The 18,373-nt window shown below is 42.8% G+C and overlaps 1 protein-coding gene across 4 annotated transcripts in view; it reads left to right on the forward strand.

Annotated features, from left to right (window-relative positions):
• BCAT1 (branched chain amino acid transaminase 1) overlaps nt 1-18,373 on the forward strand; it is a 138,474-nt gene that overhangs the window by 33,393 nt on the left and 86,708 nt on the right. Inside the window, exons 1-2 of one of the 4 annotated variants that reach the window (XM_055358032.1) lie at nt 13,171-13,561; nt 14,617-14,688. The exons of 1 other annotated variant lie outside the window; for it this stretch is intronic. In XM_055358032.1, coding sequence (XP_055214007.1) covers nt 13,343-13,561; nt 14,617-14,688 — 291 coding nt within the window. In that variant the 5' untranslated portion in view covers nt 13,171-13,342. Of the gene's footprint in view, nt 1-13,170; nt 13,562-14,209; nt 14,540-14,616; nt 14,689-18,373 lie in introns of those variants that run through there. 2 more of the 4 variants (XM_019039128.4, XM_019039127.4) reach the window with 2 other exon arrangements.

Consider the following 18,373-nt stretch of genomic DNA (forward strand, 5'->3'; position numbering starts at 1 on the left):
AAGAGCTTATTTTCTTTTGTAACTGGACACATGGAAACAGTGGTTATTTTACCAAGGCTTTGACTGGAATGTCATTTTTTTGAATGCAACCGGACTGCTTCGAGGGATTGAGGTTGACTTTATAAAGCCAGTAGACTTGGAAAAAGACACACCTGGTACCTTGCCCACACAATTCCTTTATAGCGTTTCTAACTTTGCAATAAGTAAAGAACGTCACTTTCTGACAGGCCCAGGAACCTCAAGATATTTTGGAGACGTTGAAAAGAGAGCAATTCACCCAATTCATACAGGTTTTACAGGCACAGTCTGATGGCGAATCCTTGGCTTGGCTTCATTGCTTCAAGAGTTTGTTTTTTTGACACGGAATCTCACTCTGTCACCCATTCTGGAGTGCAGTGGTGAGATCTTGGCTCACTGAAACCTCTGCTTCCTGGATTCAAGTGATTCTCCTGCTTCAGGCTCCCGAGTAGCTGGGATTACAGGCATGTGTTGCTGCACCCAGCTAATTTTTTGTATTTTTGGTAGAGATGAGGTTTCACCATGTTGCCCAGGCTGGTCTTGAACTCCTGACCTCAGGTGATCCACCCACCTCAGCCTCCCAAAGTGCTGGGATTACAGGTGTGAGCCACTGTGCCCGGCCCTTGAGAGGTTTCAAAAGTCTTAATCTGAGATTCCTTATGAAAAAGTTCCAACAAAGCCAACTTAAGAGCCATCCCTGTAGAAAATATATCTATTTAAATATCGTCTGTTTTATCCCACAATGTTTGTTTTGCGTTGCAAGCCGTTATCTCCTAGGCATGGGTAATCCACTTTGAGAGGAAAATCCAGACATCATTGTGCCTGATTTGCTGCCACCTGTGTCTGTGCTGGATCTTACCAGGGTTAGCTTTATTTTCTTTCAACTGGCAAAATTCTGATAAAGCAGGTAGCTTCACGGTAGAGCAAAAAGCGTAACTTAATTGAAAGTCATGACTTTCAGGAGTCTAATGATGCTAATATATTTTCTTCTAGAGAGGTGTCTTTATTGTATGTAATTCCCTGAAGAAATGTAAAGATTTATCTAATTCCTATTGCTCTGACAGGTGTGCTCAATAGAAGCATTGAAGTAAAATAAAAATAACCTTTTTAATCTGTGTATTTCTGTTGCCCACCAAGATATTTAATTTTTTTCTTGATCTTTGCTTTTGTTTATGTGAAGATATTTATGTCTATATCATTTCTGTATATATCACAGAAAAGTTTTCACTTGCTTGACATTTTATTCTACAATGATTTTTAAGTTTAAAGAATGGCTACATTCAGATTTATTTTCACAACTATAGTCCTGCTAAACTGCCTTTGTTGAAAACTCAGTTTTTATAATAAATAAAAAATATCAAAGCAAAAAAAAAAAGAGCCTTCATGATAAATCACCATTCTTACTGCACTTTAAGCAGATAATCATGCCAGAGACTAAACTGACTTTGCAAATAAATTAGTTTTATTATTATTATCTTTGTGGGTAAAAATTGGGATGACTGTAGAAGAGAAAATTATATTTCAGAAGAAAATTATACCATACTTGTTATTAGATTCTAGTCTTGACAATTTTTTTTTGAGTTTTTGTTATTTGCCTACAATTTGGGCTGAATCCTGAATTCCTTCCTGGGTACAAGTCTCCAAACTAATGTTTCCTAATTTTTCTACCATTTTTCTGTCTTGGAATCACCAAGCCCTGCAGGCTTTAGCTAGACAACTTGATATAAACTTTGGAAGAAATAATGACAGCAACTTAATATATGAGCAGTGTTCCTGTCAGCTGATGTATGGATTACTCAGAAGGTTTACTTGAACACCTGATTCAAACTATAATCCAGAAATATCTGTAAGATTGCCACTGCAATCTGAAGCTACTTCAGAGACTCTAGGAAAATTAGTTTATAGACAACTCCAGATGTTAATCTTTGTTTTTCTTTTGTTTTCATAGAAATGCCTTTTATTAAACATCTGATTGCTTGATTCATAGAGGCCTGACTTTGGTGGAAGCAACACCACTGCCTAAAATGAGATATAACTGTTAACTGTTTAATTGGAGCGGCCTATTCTCACGATTGCAAGACTAGTTCAATGGCTTATAAAATAATCCACCCGCTGGGCACAGTAGTTCACACCTGTAATCTCAGCACTTTGGGAGGCTGAGGTGGGCAAATTGCTTGAGCTCAGGAGTTTGAGACCAGCCAGAGCAATATGGTGAAACCCTGTCTCTACCAAAAATACAAAAAATTAACCGGGCATAGTAGCGTGTGCCTGTGGTCCCAGCTCCTCGGGAGGTGGATGTGGGAGGATTGCCTGAGCCTGGGAGGCAGAGCTTGCAGTGAGCTGAGATTATGACACTGCACTCTAGCCTGGGCAATACAGTGAGACTCCATCTCAAAAAAAAAAAAAAAAGATAATCTACCAACCCAATTTCTCAACTGGGGAAAGTTGGGCTCCTGCTCTCCTGTCTCTGACCCTTCATTCTCCCTTGAGGCTAGCCGTCAAGACTACAACCCCTCTTCCCCAAAGTGGGCCATAGAAACCAAACCCCTTTTCCCCAAAGCCAACCATAAAACCTAAAAATAGTACTCTAACTTCCACCACCCCCAGCCTGTCTGTGTAAGGCCATAAAGAAATGATCTGACTCACTTTGTTTGACTGAAGGTTATAAGACCCCCATTCCAGAGAGGGTCCAGCACCACACCCAGAAGGAAGAAATGCATGCTCAGAGAGGCAAGAAGGGTCCAGACAGACAGGCTGTGCTGGATTTCCCTGCTCAGTCTATTAGCATTAGACCATACCTTTTTTGTCCAATCATATTTCTACGTGGCTCTCCATACTTTGTTTAACCTAACCTAAGGGGGCTCAGGGTTTTGGCCTGGGCATTGTCTGTTGGGGAATAGAGTGAGTCATCCCCAGCTCATGGGTTTGCATCCGGTTCTTGTTGTAAAAGGCCCAAAGCCTGTTGGATGGCAACTCTGAGCCGTCGTGGAAGGGGGGTTCCAGTTTCACAAATAGATACTCAGACAGCGGAACTATCATCTACTTGGTGCCAACATTTGCACTGTGGTCAAAGACTTACCTAGAACAGACTGAACAAATCTTCCCATCTGTCACATAAATGTCCCCAAGCAATGTTGAAGCACATGCCAGGATCGGCCTTGCTAGGTCCTGCTTGGTAGATTAAGCAAATGGCTTCCTTGTGGTGTTTTTATTCTATTTTGTCTCATTAACACTACAGCTTTGTGTTATCTACTTGATAATCTGTAATTGTAAATACATACAGGATTATGTAATTTGTGTAAATACATAATGACAGACTTCTGAAAACTGGTATTTTTTACTTGGTGTCCATTTGAAGCTGTTTTAGGTTCTGTGGCACATGAACCAATGGCATTTAAAAAGCATACTCTCCTTGCTCTTAAAAAAACAAACAAAACAAAACAAAAACTGTCCATTAAAATTTTTGTATTTTTGTAAAGACAGGGTTTCACCATAAAAATGGACAGTTTCCCTTATATCTTTGGGTCTTCATTCTGGAGGCTCTTGTGTCACATAAAATTATGATCAAATAAATTTGTATGACTTTTCTCCTATTAATCTGCCCCTTGTCAATGATTTTGAGCAACCTTCTGAAGGAAGTGATGGGGAAGTATTCCCTTTGCTGCCACAAGGGATATATCGGATAAGTCAGTCTATTTTCTTGAACATATTTCACATTCATAGGAAAAACACTTTTTCCAAAAGATTACTGTCTTCCCAAATACCCATGTTCTCCATTTTTTTTTTTTTTTTTAGAGATGGGGTCTCACTGTGTTGTCCAGGCTAGTCTCAAGCTTCTGGACTCAAGCAATCCTCTCACCTCAGCCTCCCAAAGTGCTGTGATTACAGACATAAGCCATCACGCCCAGCCCCATTTTCTCCTTTTGGTGTATGTATATTGCTCATTGTCAGGCATCAACCATTTATCTTCTCTGAGATGGAGTCTCACTCTGTCACCCAGGCTGGAGTGCAGTGGCACAATCTTGGCTCACTGTAAGCTCTGCCTCCCCGGTTCACGCCATTCTCCTGCCTCAGCCTCCCGAGTAGCTGGGACTACAGGTGCCCACCACTACGCCCGGCTAATTTTTTTGTATTTCTTTTTTGGTAGAGACGGGGTTTCACCGTGTTAGACAGGATGGTCTCAATCTCCTGACCTCGTGATCTGCCCGCCTCGGCCTCCCAAAGTGCTGGGATTACAGGCGTGAGCCACTGCGCCCAGCCCTCTTCTGATTTTTTATATTTATCATGTATTTACTAGAATTGGTTTATTTTCGTGAGCATATGTTGTGGATTCTACTATAAATAACGCACTTAATAATCATTAATAAAACTTAAATCCTTTCCGTCTTGATTGTGGCCTTTTCTTTTTGCTATTAATTTCCTCAGCATAGATTAACCTGAACTCTTAAAAGCTATTTAGGTACTGGTATAAAACAAAATGTTCTCCAAAGCAATCCAGTATATAATATCTGGATTTTAAAAAAGCAGCCTCATTTAATTAGGATTAATTTCTCCTTTCAGAAGCTAAGTGATTCTGTTTCTGTAAAACGCAAAATTATAAGCTTAATTGTTTTCCACACAGGAAATGAAATTCCTAATCTTTTTATCCAGAATCTTCATGTGTTTGTCTCTCTGTCCATCTGTCACTCCTTTTTAAGGTACCTGGAGATGACCTAGAGGCTTGCCACGCTTAGGGTTTCCTCCCTGTGCAGAAGAAGATGGGAAATGCAAATGAGGACGAGGGGTGAGGAGGGAAGGGGGAGTCAGGTGATTCAGCAAGTGCAGGAGCCCACAGACCAAGCTCAGGAATTTGCACTTTGTCTGCTCGCAGAGTGAGTTTCATCGTGGTGTGTATATATTGAGATATGCAACAGACTCCACTGGAATGTCAGAGAACTTATGTTTATTTTTCCTCTAACATGTGGGAAAGATTAAACTGTATTTGTATTTAACTCACATAGATTGGCATGTGCTCATTCTGTGTGTCACCCTGCCACGCTGTCACAAACTTCGAGCAGGGTCCTGAGGGGAGAGGAGGGCATAGCTCCTGCTCCCAGGGAGTTGCCTGTGCAGCCCTGCGCATTCATTCTCTTCCAGAGGGTCATGATTTGTGGCGGTTTGTGTGAGCCTGGTTAAGGAGAGTTACAGATTATGTCATCTGGTGTTAATTGATAATCTTTGCAAAAGGGACATTGGCTTTAAGAGATGTCTGCAAAAAAACCTCTAAACAAACATAAATAAAAATTTAAAAGGATAAAGCCAGAATAATAATGAAAATATTAGTAATGTAAAACAAGGAAATGTGTCATGTTTTTCATGATAACTAATATTTTTTCAATTTTTTTTTTTTTAAGACAGTCTCACTCTGTCACCAGGCTGGAGTCAGTAGTGCGATCTTGGCTCACTGCAACCTCCACCTCCCAGGTTCACGCAATTCTTATGTCTCAGCCTCCTGAGTAGCTGGGTTTACAGGCACTTGCCACCACGCCCAGCTAATTTTTGTATTTTTAGTAAAGACAGGGTTTTACCATGTTGGCCAGGCTGGTCTCAAACTCCTGACCTCAGGTGATCGGCCGCCTTGGCCTCCCAAAGTGCTGGGATTACAGGCATGTGCCACTGTGCCTGGCCCCAGTTCTTATTATAAGTTCTCCATTAACCATATCATGAGATTAAAAAAACAACAATGATTTCATCGGAACTGACAAATAGTGGGTGACACAATTTTGATCATCAAGAAGACTTTAAAAGAAGGATTTGTATCACTGTCATTACTGATTACTTGGCCGTTGTGTATACTGGGCCTTTAGCTAGGGCTGGTACGATAAAATAACCATAGTTAGAAAGATATTTTAAAGGATTACTTATTTCATGTTTATCTCACCCTTTTATCCCTATTTTTGGGCATGATTTATTATTATTAGGTTTTTAAATAAATAATGAAATAAGCATGTTAGGTTTGCATGCTGCTTTGGTTAACATTGCTATATAACCCACCACCCCAAACTTTGTGGCCTTAAAACAATAATTTATTTATTTATTTATTTATTTATTTATTTATTTATTTTTGAGACAGAGTCTCGCTATGTCACCCAGGCTGGAGTGCAGTGGCATGATCTCGGCTCACTGCAACCTCCACCTCCTGGGTTCAAGTGATTCTCCTGCCTCAGCCTCCCGTAGAGCTGGGATTACAGTCACCCGCCATCAAGCCCAGCTAATTTTTTCTTTATTTTTAGTAGAGACGGGGTTTCACCATGTTGGCCAGGTTGGTCTCGAACTCCTGATCTCAGGTGATATGCCTTCTTTGGCCTCCCAAAGTGCTGGGATACAGGTGTGAGCCACTGTGCACGGCCAACAATAATTTATTTTTATCTCTCATGGTCTCTAGATTGCCTGGGCCCAGCTGAGCAGTCTGAGTCAGTCTTATGGTCTCTCATGTGTTTTTAATCAGTCATGAGGGGCCGGCATCATCTGAAGGCTTGACTGGGCTGGATGTTTAAGACAGCCACTCACAGGGCTGACAGTGATGCTGGATGTTGCACTGTTGACTAATGAGCCTGCACACGGCTCCTCCATGTGATTTGGGCTATTTATAGCTGGGGTGACTGGGTTCTAGGTGGGGTAGTTCCAAGATCCTTCCAAGAGGAAGAAAGCAGAAACTGCCTGGCCAGTTAGTGTATATGCTTAGTCTTAGAACAGTGTCACTTCCATATTTCTCCATAGTCCATTAATCAAAGCAGTTACAGGAAGCAGACAGACAGGAAGGGAAAACACAATGCAACAGAAGGAGAGATTGAAGTGTTGGCAGCTGCAAGCCAAGAAACACCTGGGTTACCAGAAGCTAGAAGAAGAAAGGTAGGATTCTCCCCTACAGGTCCCAAAGGAAGCCTGGGCCTGTCCACACCTCACCTCTGGAACTATGAGACAATCACTTTCTGTGGGTTTAAGCTACCCAGTTTGTGGCACTTTGTTACTACCGTCCTAGGCAAATGATACAGTAACTACATACACAGTACATAGAATTGCTCATTTTACTTCGTTGAATGGGACTTGGCATTAAATAAGCCCAAATGAGAATTCTTTTGTCAAGATTTTTTTATGGCTCACTTTTCCAGAGACGTGACATGGCAGGAGTAAGGGGAGGGTTTGGCAGGTTAGGAATTATACTCATCTGTCATTGTCTTCCCAATACCAACCAGGAAGCATGTAAATAATAGCTGTGCAGTTTTTTTTCTGAACCAAACTGGGCCTTATTTTTTTTAAACAAACTTTATTAAACAAACAAAAACCTAGAAATACTAGATGTATATTTTTAAGGTTTCTCTCACATAATATCCTAATCATCAGTATACCGTAATCCAAGGGCTACATATAACTGAAAAATAAATGGGTCTTAAAAAAATTAAAACATGGTACATAACACTAGCTAACATGTCCTGAGCAGTTACTAAGTGCTAAGTACTGCTAAGTCCTTTATAGATATCTTCATGTTGAGTGTCGTCACTGCCCATGACTTACTCTGAGTTTAAATATGAGACTCAAAAGAGGTTAGTAATTTGCCAAAAGTCGTAGGGCTTATAAGTGATAGAACCAGGATAATGAATCTCAACCAAGTGACCTCAATGCCCAAACCGGTGCTCAGACTGTAGCCCCATGTAGTTAGCTATTTACATTTGAAAAAAATTTTAATGTTTATTATTTTTTTTAAGACAGGGTCTTGCTCTGTCACCTAGGCTGGAGTGGAGTGGTGTGATATTGGCTCACTGCAACCTCCACCTCCTGGGCTCAAGTGATCCTCTCATCTCAGCCTCCCAAGTAGCTGGGACCACAGGTGTATGGCACCACGCCCAACTAATTTGTTGTGTTCTTGGTAGAGGTGGGTTTCACCATGTTGCCCAGGCTGGTCTTGAACTCCTGAGCTCAGGTGACCTGCCCACTTGCCTCACCCTCCTAAAGTGGGGGGATTACAGGTGTAAGCCACCATGCCCGACCCAGCTATTTACATTTAAATATAAATTAAAATGAAACGAGATTAAAAATTCAGTTTCTCAATCACACTAACCACACTTGAAGTGCTCAGTAGCTACGTGTGGCTTAGTGGCTACCTGGCAGATATAGAACATTTCCATCAGCACAGAAAGTTCTACTGGAAAGCATTGATCCAATCTCTTTGAACAGTCACGATGCATATAAAGTCCTTATTATGACTGTACAAGGGAAGACAACGAGTAGAGGAAGGCAGAAAATAGAAAAAAAGGAAGAAGAAAGATTTAGGGTGAGGGAGAGCAGTTCTATGAAGCAAAGAAGCTCATATCTAGGAGTGGAGTGGACCCTGAGAACATGTTAGTCTATTATATTCTAAACTTTGGCAATTAAAATTCCAAAGTATATTAAGTACATGCTTTCTAAACTATTAGAGAGCTGCAGTTCAACAGATTTTTAACTCTCCACAGCATGTCTGGCACTGGGTGAGGTGGGATGGCTAGGTGAATAATATAGGCATTGTCATGTGCGTTCCTGTGAAGAGACCACCAAACAGGCTTTGCGTGAGCAATAAAGCTTTTTAATCACCTGGGTACAGGCGGGCCGAGTCTGAAAAGAGAGTCAGCAAAGGGTGGTGGGATTATAATTAGTTCTTAGAGGTTTGGGATAGGCGGTGGAGTAGGAGCAATTTTTTGTGGGCAGGGGATGGATCTTACAAAGTACATTCTCAAGGGCGAGGAGAATATTACAAAGTATCTTAAGGGCGGGGGAGGATATTACAAAGTACCTTCTCAAGGGTGGGGAGGGTGTATCATACAAAGTGCATTCACAAGGGTGGGGAAATATCACAAAGTACATTATCGCAAGGGCAGGGAGGGTGTATTGTCACAAAGTCAATTGATCGGTTAGGGTGGGGCAGGAACAAATCACAACAGTGGAATGTCATCAGTTAAGGCAGGAACCTGCTATTTTCACTTCTTTTGTTGATCTTCAGTTGCTTCAGGCCATCTGGATGTATACGTGCAGGTCACAGGGGATATGATGGATTAGCTTGGGCTCAGAGGCCTGACAGACATGAACTTCCCATCATACAATTAGAAGAGCATTAATCAAATGATTAGAATAAAATATTACCATTATTTTGAAATGGCAAGCATTGTATGTAAATAAACAGCAGAGGGACCCACTGTAGCCTAGACAGGGTTCAGAGATGTTCCTGCCAAGGACATGGCACAGGGACTGAACAAGGAAGGATGACAGTGCCTGGCAAAGGCAGGGAATGTTACAGGTATTTGGGCACCTGTGAGAAGGCCTGATGTCCGAAAGGACTGAAATAAATTAAATGTGTGGGGGGAGAGAGAAAGAAAGAGCATAGCGAAAGGTGAGCTGGAGAGTCAGAGGCAGAAGGCAGAATCTGGGATGGGCTGGGAGCTTGCCAATCATTTTGTCAAATGGGTGATGTGAAGCCTTGAAGGTTTTTTGACCAAGAGGAGATGTCTTCAGATTTGCATTTGAGACATTTTCACTGGTTGTCATGCTAAGAATGGCTTAAAGAGAAGCAAGGCTGGAGTCAGAGGAGCTACTTGGAAGCTGTTTGGTACTAGGATGCGGATAACATGGTTGGAGAAATGGCAACTGTCAGGGTATTTGGAGCAAGAATGGATAGACATTGGTGATCATCACTTGGATGCATTTGAGGGACAACTGCTATGTTTCTACTAGAGCAACTACATAGAGCAGGAGTAAGCAACTTACAGTCCACAGACCACATTTGCTCTGTCCCGTTTTTCAAATACAGTTTAATGGAAACAGAGCCATGCCCATTCTTTCACCTGTTCTCCATGGCTGACATCAGGCATGGTTCTAACTAATATACATAAGTTTCATATATTAATGCTCATCTATCCCAGTTGACAAACATGAAGTGTTGCTATTGTCTCATTTTACAGAGGAGAAAACTGACATATAGAGATTCTCTTTCGCACCCATAGCTTCAGTTACCACCTCTATGCCAATGATTCAATAATACCTTTAATCCAGACCTCTTCTCTGAGCTTCAGACAGGCAGATCTCTCACAGCCAGTCTTGGAGACACTTCAGAAATCAGAGGTCCCAAACCAGACTCCTCCTCATCCCCTCAAACCACATTCTTTTTCAACATTCCTTTTTTCTTAGTGAATATCACCAAATAGATAAGCAAGTCAGATCCAAGGAGGCCTCCTTGGCACTTCTCTCATCCTTGTCCCACCTTATATCATCTATTTTTCTTTTTCTTTTTTTTTTGAGATTGTGTCTCACTGTGTCACCCAGGCGAGTGCAGTGGTGTGATCCTGGCCCACTGCAGCCTCAACCTCACCAAGTTCAGGTAATCCTCTCACCTTAATCCCGTGAGTAGCTGGGACTACAGGCACATGCCACCGCGCCTGGCTAATTTTTGTATTTTTACCAGAGACAGGGTTTTGCCATGTTGCCCAGGCTGCCACCTTATCTCCATTCTTGCTGAAATCTGGCTGTTTCTCTCCACTTCTATTACCAACCACCAGCCAAGTCTGACTTATTAAAAGGATCATCTCGTATGTGGGTTCTGTAATAGCTTCTTCAAAATCCATTCCTCTCCACCCAGACCCTCTTCCAAACTCCAAACTGCAGCCAGTACCTTCAATTCTGTCACCGCTCCTGCATACTCCACCTAATCCTTAACCTTTCAGTGGTTTCTCTTGCCCCTAGGTTAAGCTAAATTGAAAACTGCTAAAGCTACAGCTTCTTAGCGTAACTAGTAAGTACAGTGACTACTATGTCTGGTTTACTTCAGCTGTTGCTGACTAATAGCACTTCTTGAATGAAGAAATTATATTACCCTACTGTAGGGAAAAATTTGTACTTCAATGGAAAACTGAATTGTTTAGAGCAAACCTTTAAGGTTATCTGATTCTGATTCCCTGGGCCCTTTCACTGGATCTTACATTGTTTCATTGTTTTTGAGTTATTTTACAGATGACTGATAGAAATGCAAAATAATTATTGCATGCAGTCATGCAAGTAAAATCTGAAGGTCAGGGTTCAATTAACTTCTCTCCCCTACTGTGGAAGAAGCCAATTTCATTTGCATATTCATTTCAATATTTCTGACCTATAAACATGCCTGTTCTTTGAACCAGTTTTTATATCTGCCTGGTAACTTCATTAAATGATTTAAATAAACTCTGTAATTTAGTTTATTTTATACCTGTATGACAGTCAGGCTTTTATCTTATTTTTGCTTTTTAAAATTATTCTTTAGCTCTCCCTAAGGCACTACTTGGCTGGCCCTTTGGCTACTCACTAGCCTAAGCTCCATCCTTTTCTGTCTACCACAGCCCCAGGCTCTCTTTTGGCCCTTTGTTCCAGCCCTCCTCAGAGAAGTTCTTTTGTCCTGGAACTCACTTTCATACCAGGTGCTCTTCATCCTTTCTTCCTTTAGTAAATTTCTTTAATCTTTCAGATTTCTGCTCAAGGATCACTTGCTGAAAGCCTTTCCAGGCCTTTCTGAGTCAATACAATCCATTATTAGAGGCTCTTAGAGCACAGGCAGCACTTGTTATAATTTTACATCTGTCTGTGGGATTCCTTAACACTTTCTAACACAATTAACACTTTTCTCTCTGGCTGGGGGCAATGCATGATAACAGGATGATGGTATGCTCTCAACCCTCCCCCAGCAACTAGCCCAGTGCTTCCAACATGGTGGATAGATACGCCGTTTTTATTTTAGACAGATTTTTTAGTAGCAAGTACCTACTGCTCAGGAGACAGGTGGACTGAAAAAATATATTTGGGAGTCATCAGCACATAGGTGCAGCCATGAAAATGCACGAGAAGCAAAACCATTGGCAGGAACAAAATGAAGGCTATTAGAGACCTTATTTAGGTGGAATAATTGGACAGAAGCCCTTGATGGGGAGGAAATAGAAGCAGTTAATACAGATGGAGGCCGGGCGCCGTGGCTCGCGCCTGTAATCCTAGCACTTTGGGAGGCTGAGATGGGTGGGTGGCTTGAGTCCAGGAGTTTGAGACCAGCCTGGGCAACATAGCAAAACCCGGTCTCTACAAAAAATACAAAAATTAGCCCGGCGTGGTGGCGCAGGCCTGTAGTCCCAGCTACTCGGGAGGCTGAGGTGGGAGAATTGCTTGAACCGGGGAGGCGGATGTTGCAATTAGCCGAGATCGCGCCACTGCACTCCAGCCTGGGCGACAGAGCGAGACTCCGTCTCGAAACAATAAGGACAAAACTTATTTTATAAGCGACCCTGGACTTCCAGGGACACTCGCCGCTCTATGGTGGTACGTGACCTGCCTGGACTCTGTGGTCTTTGGAGCTTGGGACCCCACCCCAGCGTAAGAGGCCTTTCTGTGCCTTGTATAAAGGAGAGGAAAAGTGTAGGTTTTCTGAGTTGATAAGATTAGAGCTACAGTATATTATCAGTAGCGTTGTATGAAACCATTTAAAAAACCAAACCGGATTTAACCGCTTTCACCCAGAATAAACTGCCCTCCCCCTCTTTCCAAGATCAAGTCAGCCCCAGTTACCACTTCCTATTAATTTAAAAACCAGGAAGGCTCATAATTTAGGCTGACGTTGCCCCAGGCGAACACTGCATATAAGACAATAGCTATTCCAATCCTCCTTTCCCTTTCTAAACCGAATAGTATTTCTAACATCACTTTTCCAGTCCTCTTTCTAAATATTGCGATCACGAGCCTACATCGGAAAACTATGAAAACAGTATGATTGGAGCTCTTGATGGTCTGCTTTGCCTGAAAACGATGAAAGGCATTGAGATCTTTGGGCAGAAACGGCCCTTAGGGAATGCGAGCCTGGTAGCCCCATAACACCCCGAGTTACAAATTCGGTTTGGGTAGGTGGCGCAGGGAAATCTAAAAGCTGGATTCACGTTCTCCCCCTTCAGTTTGCACATAGGGGTCAGTGGCAGACAAGAGCAGACGCACAAATGTCAATCCCCGCCCGCAAACTCTCGAGGGCAGAAACTGCTTTTTGTCAGTTGGATTTGGAGTCGGTGGAAAAGCTGCCCTAATGTAGTTTCTCCGAGGTTTCCTTAGCCTTGACCGAGGGGCGCTTCCCGGCCATTCACCTAGTGGTTGTTTAATAAACAAGGATGCTCGCGAAATATCTGCGCTTGGAAAGGCGCTCGTTCGTGGCGCGCATTCTCGGGCCACCGCAAGCGACCCCGGTAACAGGGACAACCGCTTCGGTTTTAGCGACTGCAGACAGACTGGGAAGAGACGGTTGGAGGCTCCTCCCCAAGGGATGCTGGAGGGGTTGCGTCGTACCCTGAGCCTGGCCCTGGCGCGCGGCCCCAGGTCGTGGTACCCAGCGCCCTATGGGCCGTGCGCCGGGGCTTGGCCATACCGCCTGCTTTCGCTTCCAGCCGCGCGCTCCGTGCCACCGCCGCTCTCTGCAGCCCCGCGTCCCCGCAGCCTCCCCATGGCCAGCCCGCTTTGCTCCGCTGCGGCCCTTGCCCGCCAGGTACCTCGAACCCGGGCGTTTGCGGAAGGGGGGCGGATTGGAACCCGGGTCTCGGTAGCTCGCGGGCCTGGCCGGGCGCCTTGTCGCCGTTCCCTGCACCATCCTCCTTCGCCTTGCCCTCCACTCCGCCTCCAGCGAGGCGTCTTCTCTTCCCCGCATCCCTGCCGGAAATCTGGAGTCCCAGCCTGCAACCTCTTCGAGGTTCGCGCTGCCCAGGTCTAGCACCCTCATGGGTAACCCGCTCCGGAGCGCGGCGAGGACCGCCACGGGGGACGTGAGGGTAGCTATGGACTCGCTCTGAGGGAGGAGGCGGGAGCTGAATCTCTGGGCTGCCAGAACCCACAGCCACATCCTACGTGACTTTGCCACCCCAAAATATTTTGACCGCAGCCTTCTGCCTCCTTGGATCTCTTTCTTCCCCACCCCCACCCCCGTAGTTATTTAGCAGATTAGGCGTTAAAACAAATGTCTGCAGGTTTTCCCAATTAGTCCCGCTTCCCCGTGTCTTTATCTTTTAAATTGCCCACTAATACCACGAGGTTTAAGGTGTGGGGTGGATGCTGCGGTATCGGAGGACCCTGCTGGTGGAGGAAATGGTTCACGCCCGTCCCCGTTCCCTTTGCAGGCTTGCTATTGTGAGTCTGTGATTGACAAGACCACGAGGCTGAGCGCGCCCTGGAGATTTTTCTATAAATGGCTTAACACCCCGGTCTAGACTATTTGCTCGGATATAAGGGAGACAATCGTTTTTTTGTTCTTTGCCGGCGAACCCTGGCTCTGTAGGGCTGACCTGGAATTTAACCAGTCTTCCCTGAGCCGGCGGAGGAGGACAAAAACCGCCGCGACCCCGGCAGGGTGGGAAGTGCAGGGCAGCGCTCCCAAGACACGCTTGTTGGAGGTTCGGGCCTGGGTGCTTGGTTGTCTGAGCCTCCTTTTTTGTGTTTGCCTGGGTCCTGGAGAGGAGCGCACGGTATCATGGTGAGTGTCATGTAGGTTACCCCGGGTCCCGCTTACCCACCTGCATTTACTTAATGGCGGTTTAATTCTTCTTTAAGGATTGCAGTAACGGATGCTCCGCAGAATGTACTGGAGAAGGAGGATCAAAAGAGGTGGTGGGGACTTTTAAGGTAAGTTGCTTGCCAGGGGCTAAGTGTCTAAAGCAACGTTCAACTGAATAAATCCATTTCTTGTTGAGATTCGGGGAAATTTTAACTGTGTGGGTTATCCAGTTCCTAGGTTGTGTTGCCAGACGTTTAAAATTCCACTCTTAGAGGAAAAAAAGCCATTTCGAGAGTGACAGTACATTCGTCACAACAAAAATTATCTAGCAGCTAATTGCTGATTTTGAGTCATATATTTTTCTTGAAAAATAGTCAATTCGTAAATATTAACCTAGTTGTTTATCTGATTCCATAATAAGTACAAACCTTCAGTCTACTTGTAGAAAAAGTTAAACTGTGATTTTTCTCTTTCAGTAGCACATAACACTCTACAGTGAAAGTGTTGCATTTTCTTCTTTTCTATCTGAATTGCGGGGTTTATATAGTAAATTGCTCATACTTCAAACAGTGAGAAACAAATAAAGCACGTTGAAAATTGTACAAATACAAATGTAAGATGTAATATTATTTTTTCTATAAGTCATTATCTCCTACCCTCCCTCCTCGTGGAGGTTTTAGCTTCTTCTTTTTATGCCTAGTGCTGCTCTTCTGCCTGTTTGAGTCACTGTCAATTGTCATCCATAGCACAGAGTGTCCTAATGATCTCACATCCTGGCGGTTCAGAGAGGGAAGGAAACTTGACTCATCAGTTTCTCACACATTCAGCTCTCTCACAGTGTGCCGGAGACTGTGCCATGCATTGGACATCCAAAGGTGAATTCAAGATTAGGTCTCTACTTGCAAGGAATTTTTATTTTATTTTTCTTTTTCCTTCTCTTGCTGTCATCTTAGCAAGGATTTTTTTAAAAGCAAAATTAGAATATTGCAATTTCTTTTCTGTTTTTTGAGACAGGGTCTCGCTCTGTCACCCAGGCTGGAGTGCAGTGGCACGATCTCGGCTCACTGCAGTCTCTGCCTCCCAGGTTCAAGTGATTCTCCTGCCTCAGCCTCCTGAGTAGCTGAGATTATAGGCGTGTGCCATCACGCCCAGCTAATTTTGCATTTTTAGTAGAGATGGGGTTATCATCATGTTAGCCGGGCTGGTCTCGAACTCCTGGCCTCATGCAATCCACCTCCCAAAGTGCTGGGATTACAGGCGTGAGCCACCAAGCCTAGCCTGAAGAATTCTTTGCAAAGAAAAATATCAACTCAAATTTAAATAATCTTTTTCTTTCTTTTTCTTTTTTTTGAGACAGAGTCTTGTTCTGTTGCCCAGACTGAAGTGCAGTGGCACCATCAATTAGGTATCACTTTCAGCCTTGATCTCTCAGACTCAAGGGATCCTCTTAGCCTCTCAAGTACCTGAGACTATCGGCTTGCATGCCACCAGGCCCAACTAATTTTGTCATTTTTTGTAGAGATGGGATCTCCCTGTGTTGCCCAGACTGGTCTCCAACTGCTGGGCTTGTGCAGCCCTCCCACCTCGGCCTCCCAAAATGCTGGGTCACAGACATAAGCCACAATGCCTGGCCATAAATAATCTTTTTTATTTGTTAATTTAGATTTTTGTATATTAGGTTTTATTTAGGGGAATTGCCTGTTTACACTCATGTATTTACACATCAAAACATGAGTTATGATGGGTGTATTCACAGCACATATGTAATAAGGCATGTGTAAAAATGATATTGATAATTTAGGGAATAAAAATGGTAGATTTTATAGACCATCTTCGTTTTTGATATACTTTTCTCTGTCTCAAAAAACAAAACAAAAACAAAAACAAACAAACAAACAAAATATATATATAGCCTACATTGTTGTTAACTATAATCACCCTACTCTGCTATGAACAGTAGACTTTATTGCTTCTATCTAACTGTATGTTTGTACTCATTAACCAACCTCTCTTCCTCCACCTACACCCTCCCCACCCCCTGCCATCTTCTGATATCTATCATTCTATGAGTACTCTCTTCCTCCATGAGATCAACTTTTTTTAGCTCTCACGTACGAGTGAGAACATGCAATATTTGTTTTTCTGGTTTTTTTTTTCTGTGTTTGGCTTATTTCACTTACCATAATGACTTCCAGTTCCATCCATGTTGCTACAAATGACACGATTTTACTCTTTTTTAATGGCTGAGTAGTATTCCATTGCGTATATGCACCACATTTTATTTGTTCATTGATGGACACTTAGGTGATTCCATGTCTTGACTATTGTGAATAGTGCTGTAATAAACATGGGAGTGCAGATATCCCTTTGATATACTGATTTCCTTTCCTTTGGAAAATACCCAGTAGTAGGATTGTTGGTTTATATGGTCATTCTACTTTTAGTTTTTTTTTTTTGGAAAGCTTCATACCATTTTCCACAGTAGATAAACTAATTTACATTCTTACCAACAGTGTATAAGAGTTCTCTTTTCTCTGTATCCTCATCAGCATCTGTTATTTTTTGTCTTTCTAATAATAACCATTCTAACTGTGGTTGCTTTTGACATATTTCTCTATCTTTTTGTTAATCTACATCATTTATAACATTTCATATGGCCTTTTGGGTCTCTCTTGGGTAGTTTTCATATTGCTTCTCCCCTCCCCAATTATGATGCAGTCATATTACATGAGGATGCAGTTTTGCAGCAGGGCCTAGCAATGAGATACGATGTTACACATCCTGGCAAATCTTTCTGTGGACTCTAGGATCCTCTTCATTTGCAAGAGGTCAGCCATCTATTTCTTCCAATTCCTCCAGCTTCACATATCTCCACAGAATGCAACACTGCAAATCTGCAGTTCTCTTCATGATCCTCTTTATTAGATTTTAAAAGAGTATCTCTAAAAGATGAGCATAGTGCCTAAGGCTTTCCAAATGGAGTAAGAATAATGAACAAGAACCTAGAATAAAGTTATTAAATGTCTGATACAGTTGTAATACAGACTTGATTTTTGAAAAATGTGGCCAATGAAGAGAAGAGCAAACGTGCTATACGATGGTGAGCAAAAGGTGTTGACAGGCCTGGCATGGTGACTCACCCCTGTAATCCCAGCACTTTGGGAGGCTGAGGTGGGTGGATCATTTGAGGTCAGGAGTTTGAGACTAGCCTGGCCGACATGGTGAAACCCTGTCTGTATTAAAAATACAAAAATTAGCCAGGTGTGATGACACATGCCTGTAATCCCAGCTACCTGGGAGGCTCAGGCTTGAGACTTGCTTGAACCGGGGAGGCGGAGGTTGCAGCGAGCCGAGATTGCGCCACTGCACTCCAGCCTGGGCAACAGAGCAAAAAAGAAAAAAAAAAAAAAAAAAAAAAGTGTTGACTGAACCCTGGCTGAAACAGTTTTCAGGTGCTTTCAACAAATTTACACTTCCCTGCCCTGAGCCTCCCTATTTCAGAACAAATGATTACCCAACTGCAAACTTTGAATTAGGAAGTTGTTTTTAATATGCCCTGTTTTTGTCAATATTTCTTGCCATTTCACAATCAGTTATTGTGGCATTCCAAATTCTTCCACAAACATATGGTGTGAAACATCCTGACTTCGATGTCATCAGGGAATGTGGAGCATTGGAAAGAGACAGATTAATTATGCAGAAGAAAGTATCATTTGACAAAATATTATTTTTGTTTATCTTTGGAAAGGAAATCTAGAAAAAGAAAATACTTTTTAAAGAACACTGATAAAAATTGTTTATAAAATTTGTTTC

The sequence above is a fragment of the Gorilla gorilla genome, chromosome 10, assembly GCF_029281585.2.
Source record: "Gorilla gorilla gorilla isolate KB3781 chromosome 10, NHGRI_mGorGor1-v2.1_pri, whole genome shotgun sequence".
In the NCBI taxonomy this organism is placed as follows: domain Eukaryota; kingdom Metazoa; phylum Chordata; class Mammalia; order Primates; family Hominidae; genus Gorilla; species Gorilla gorilla.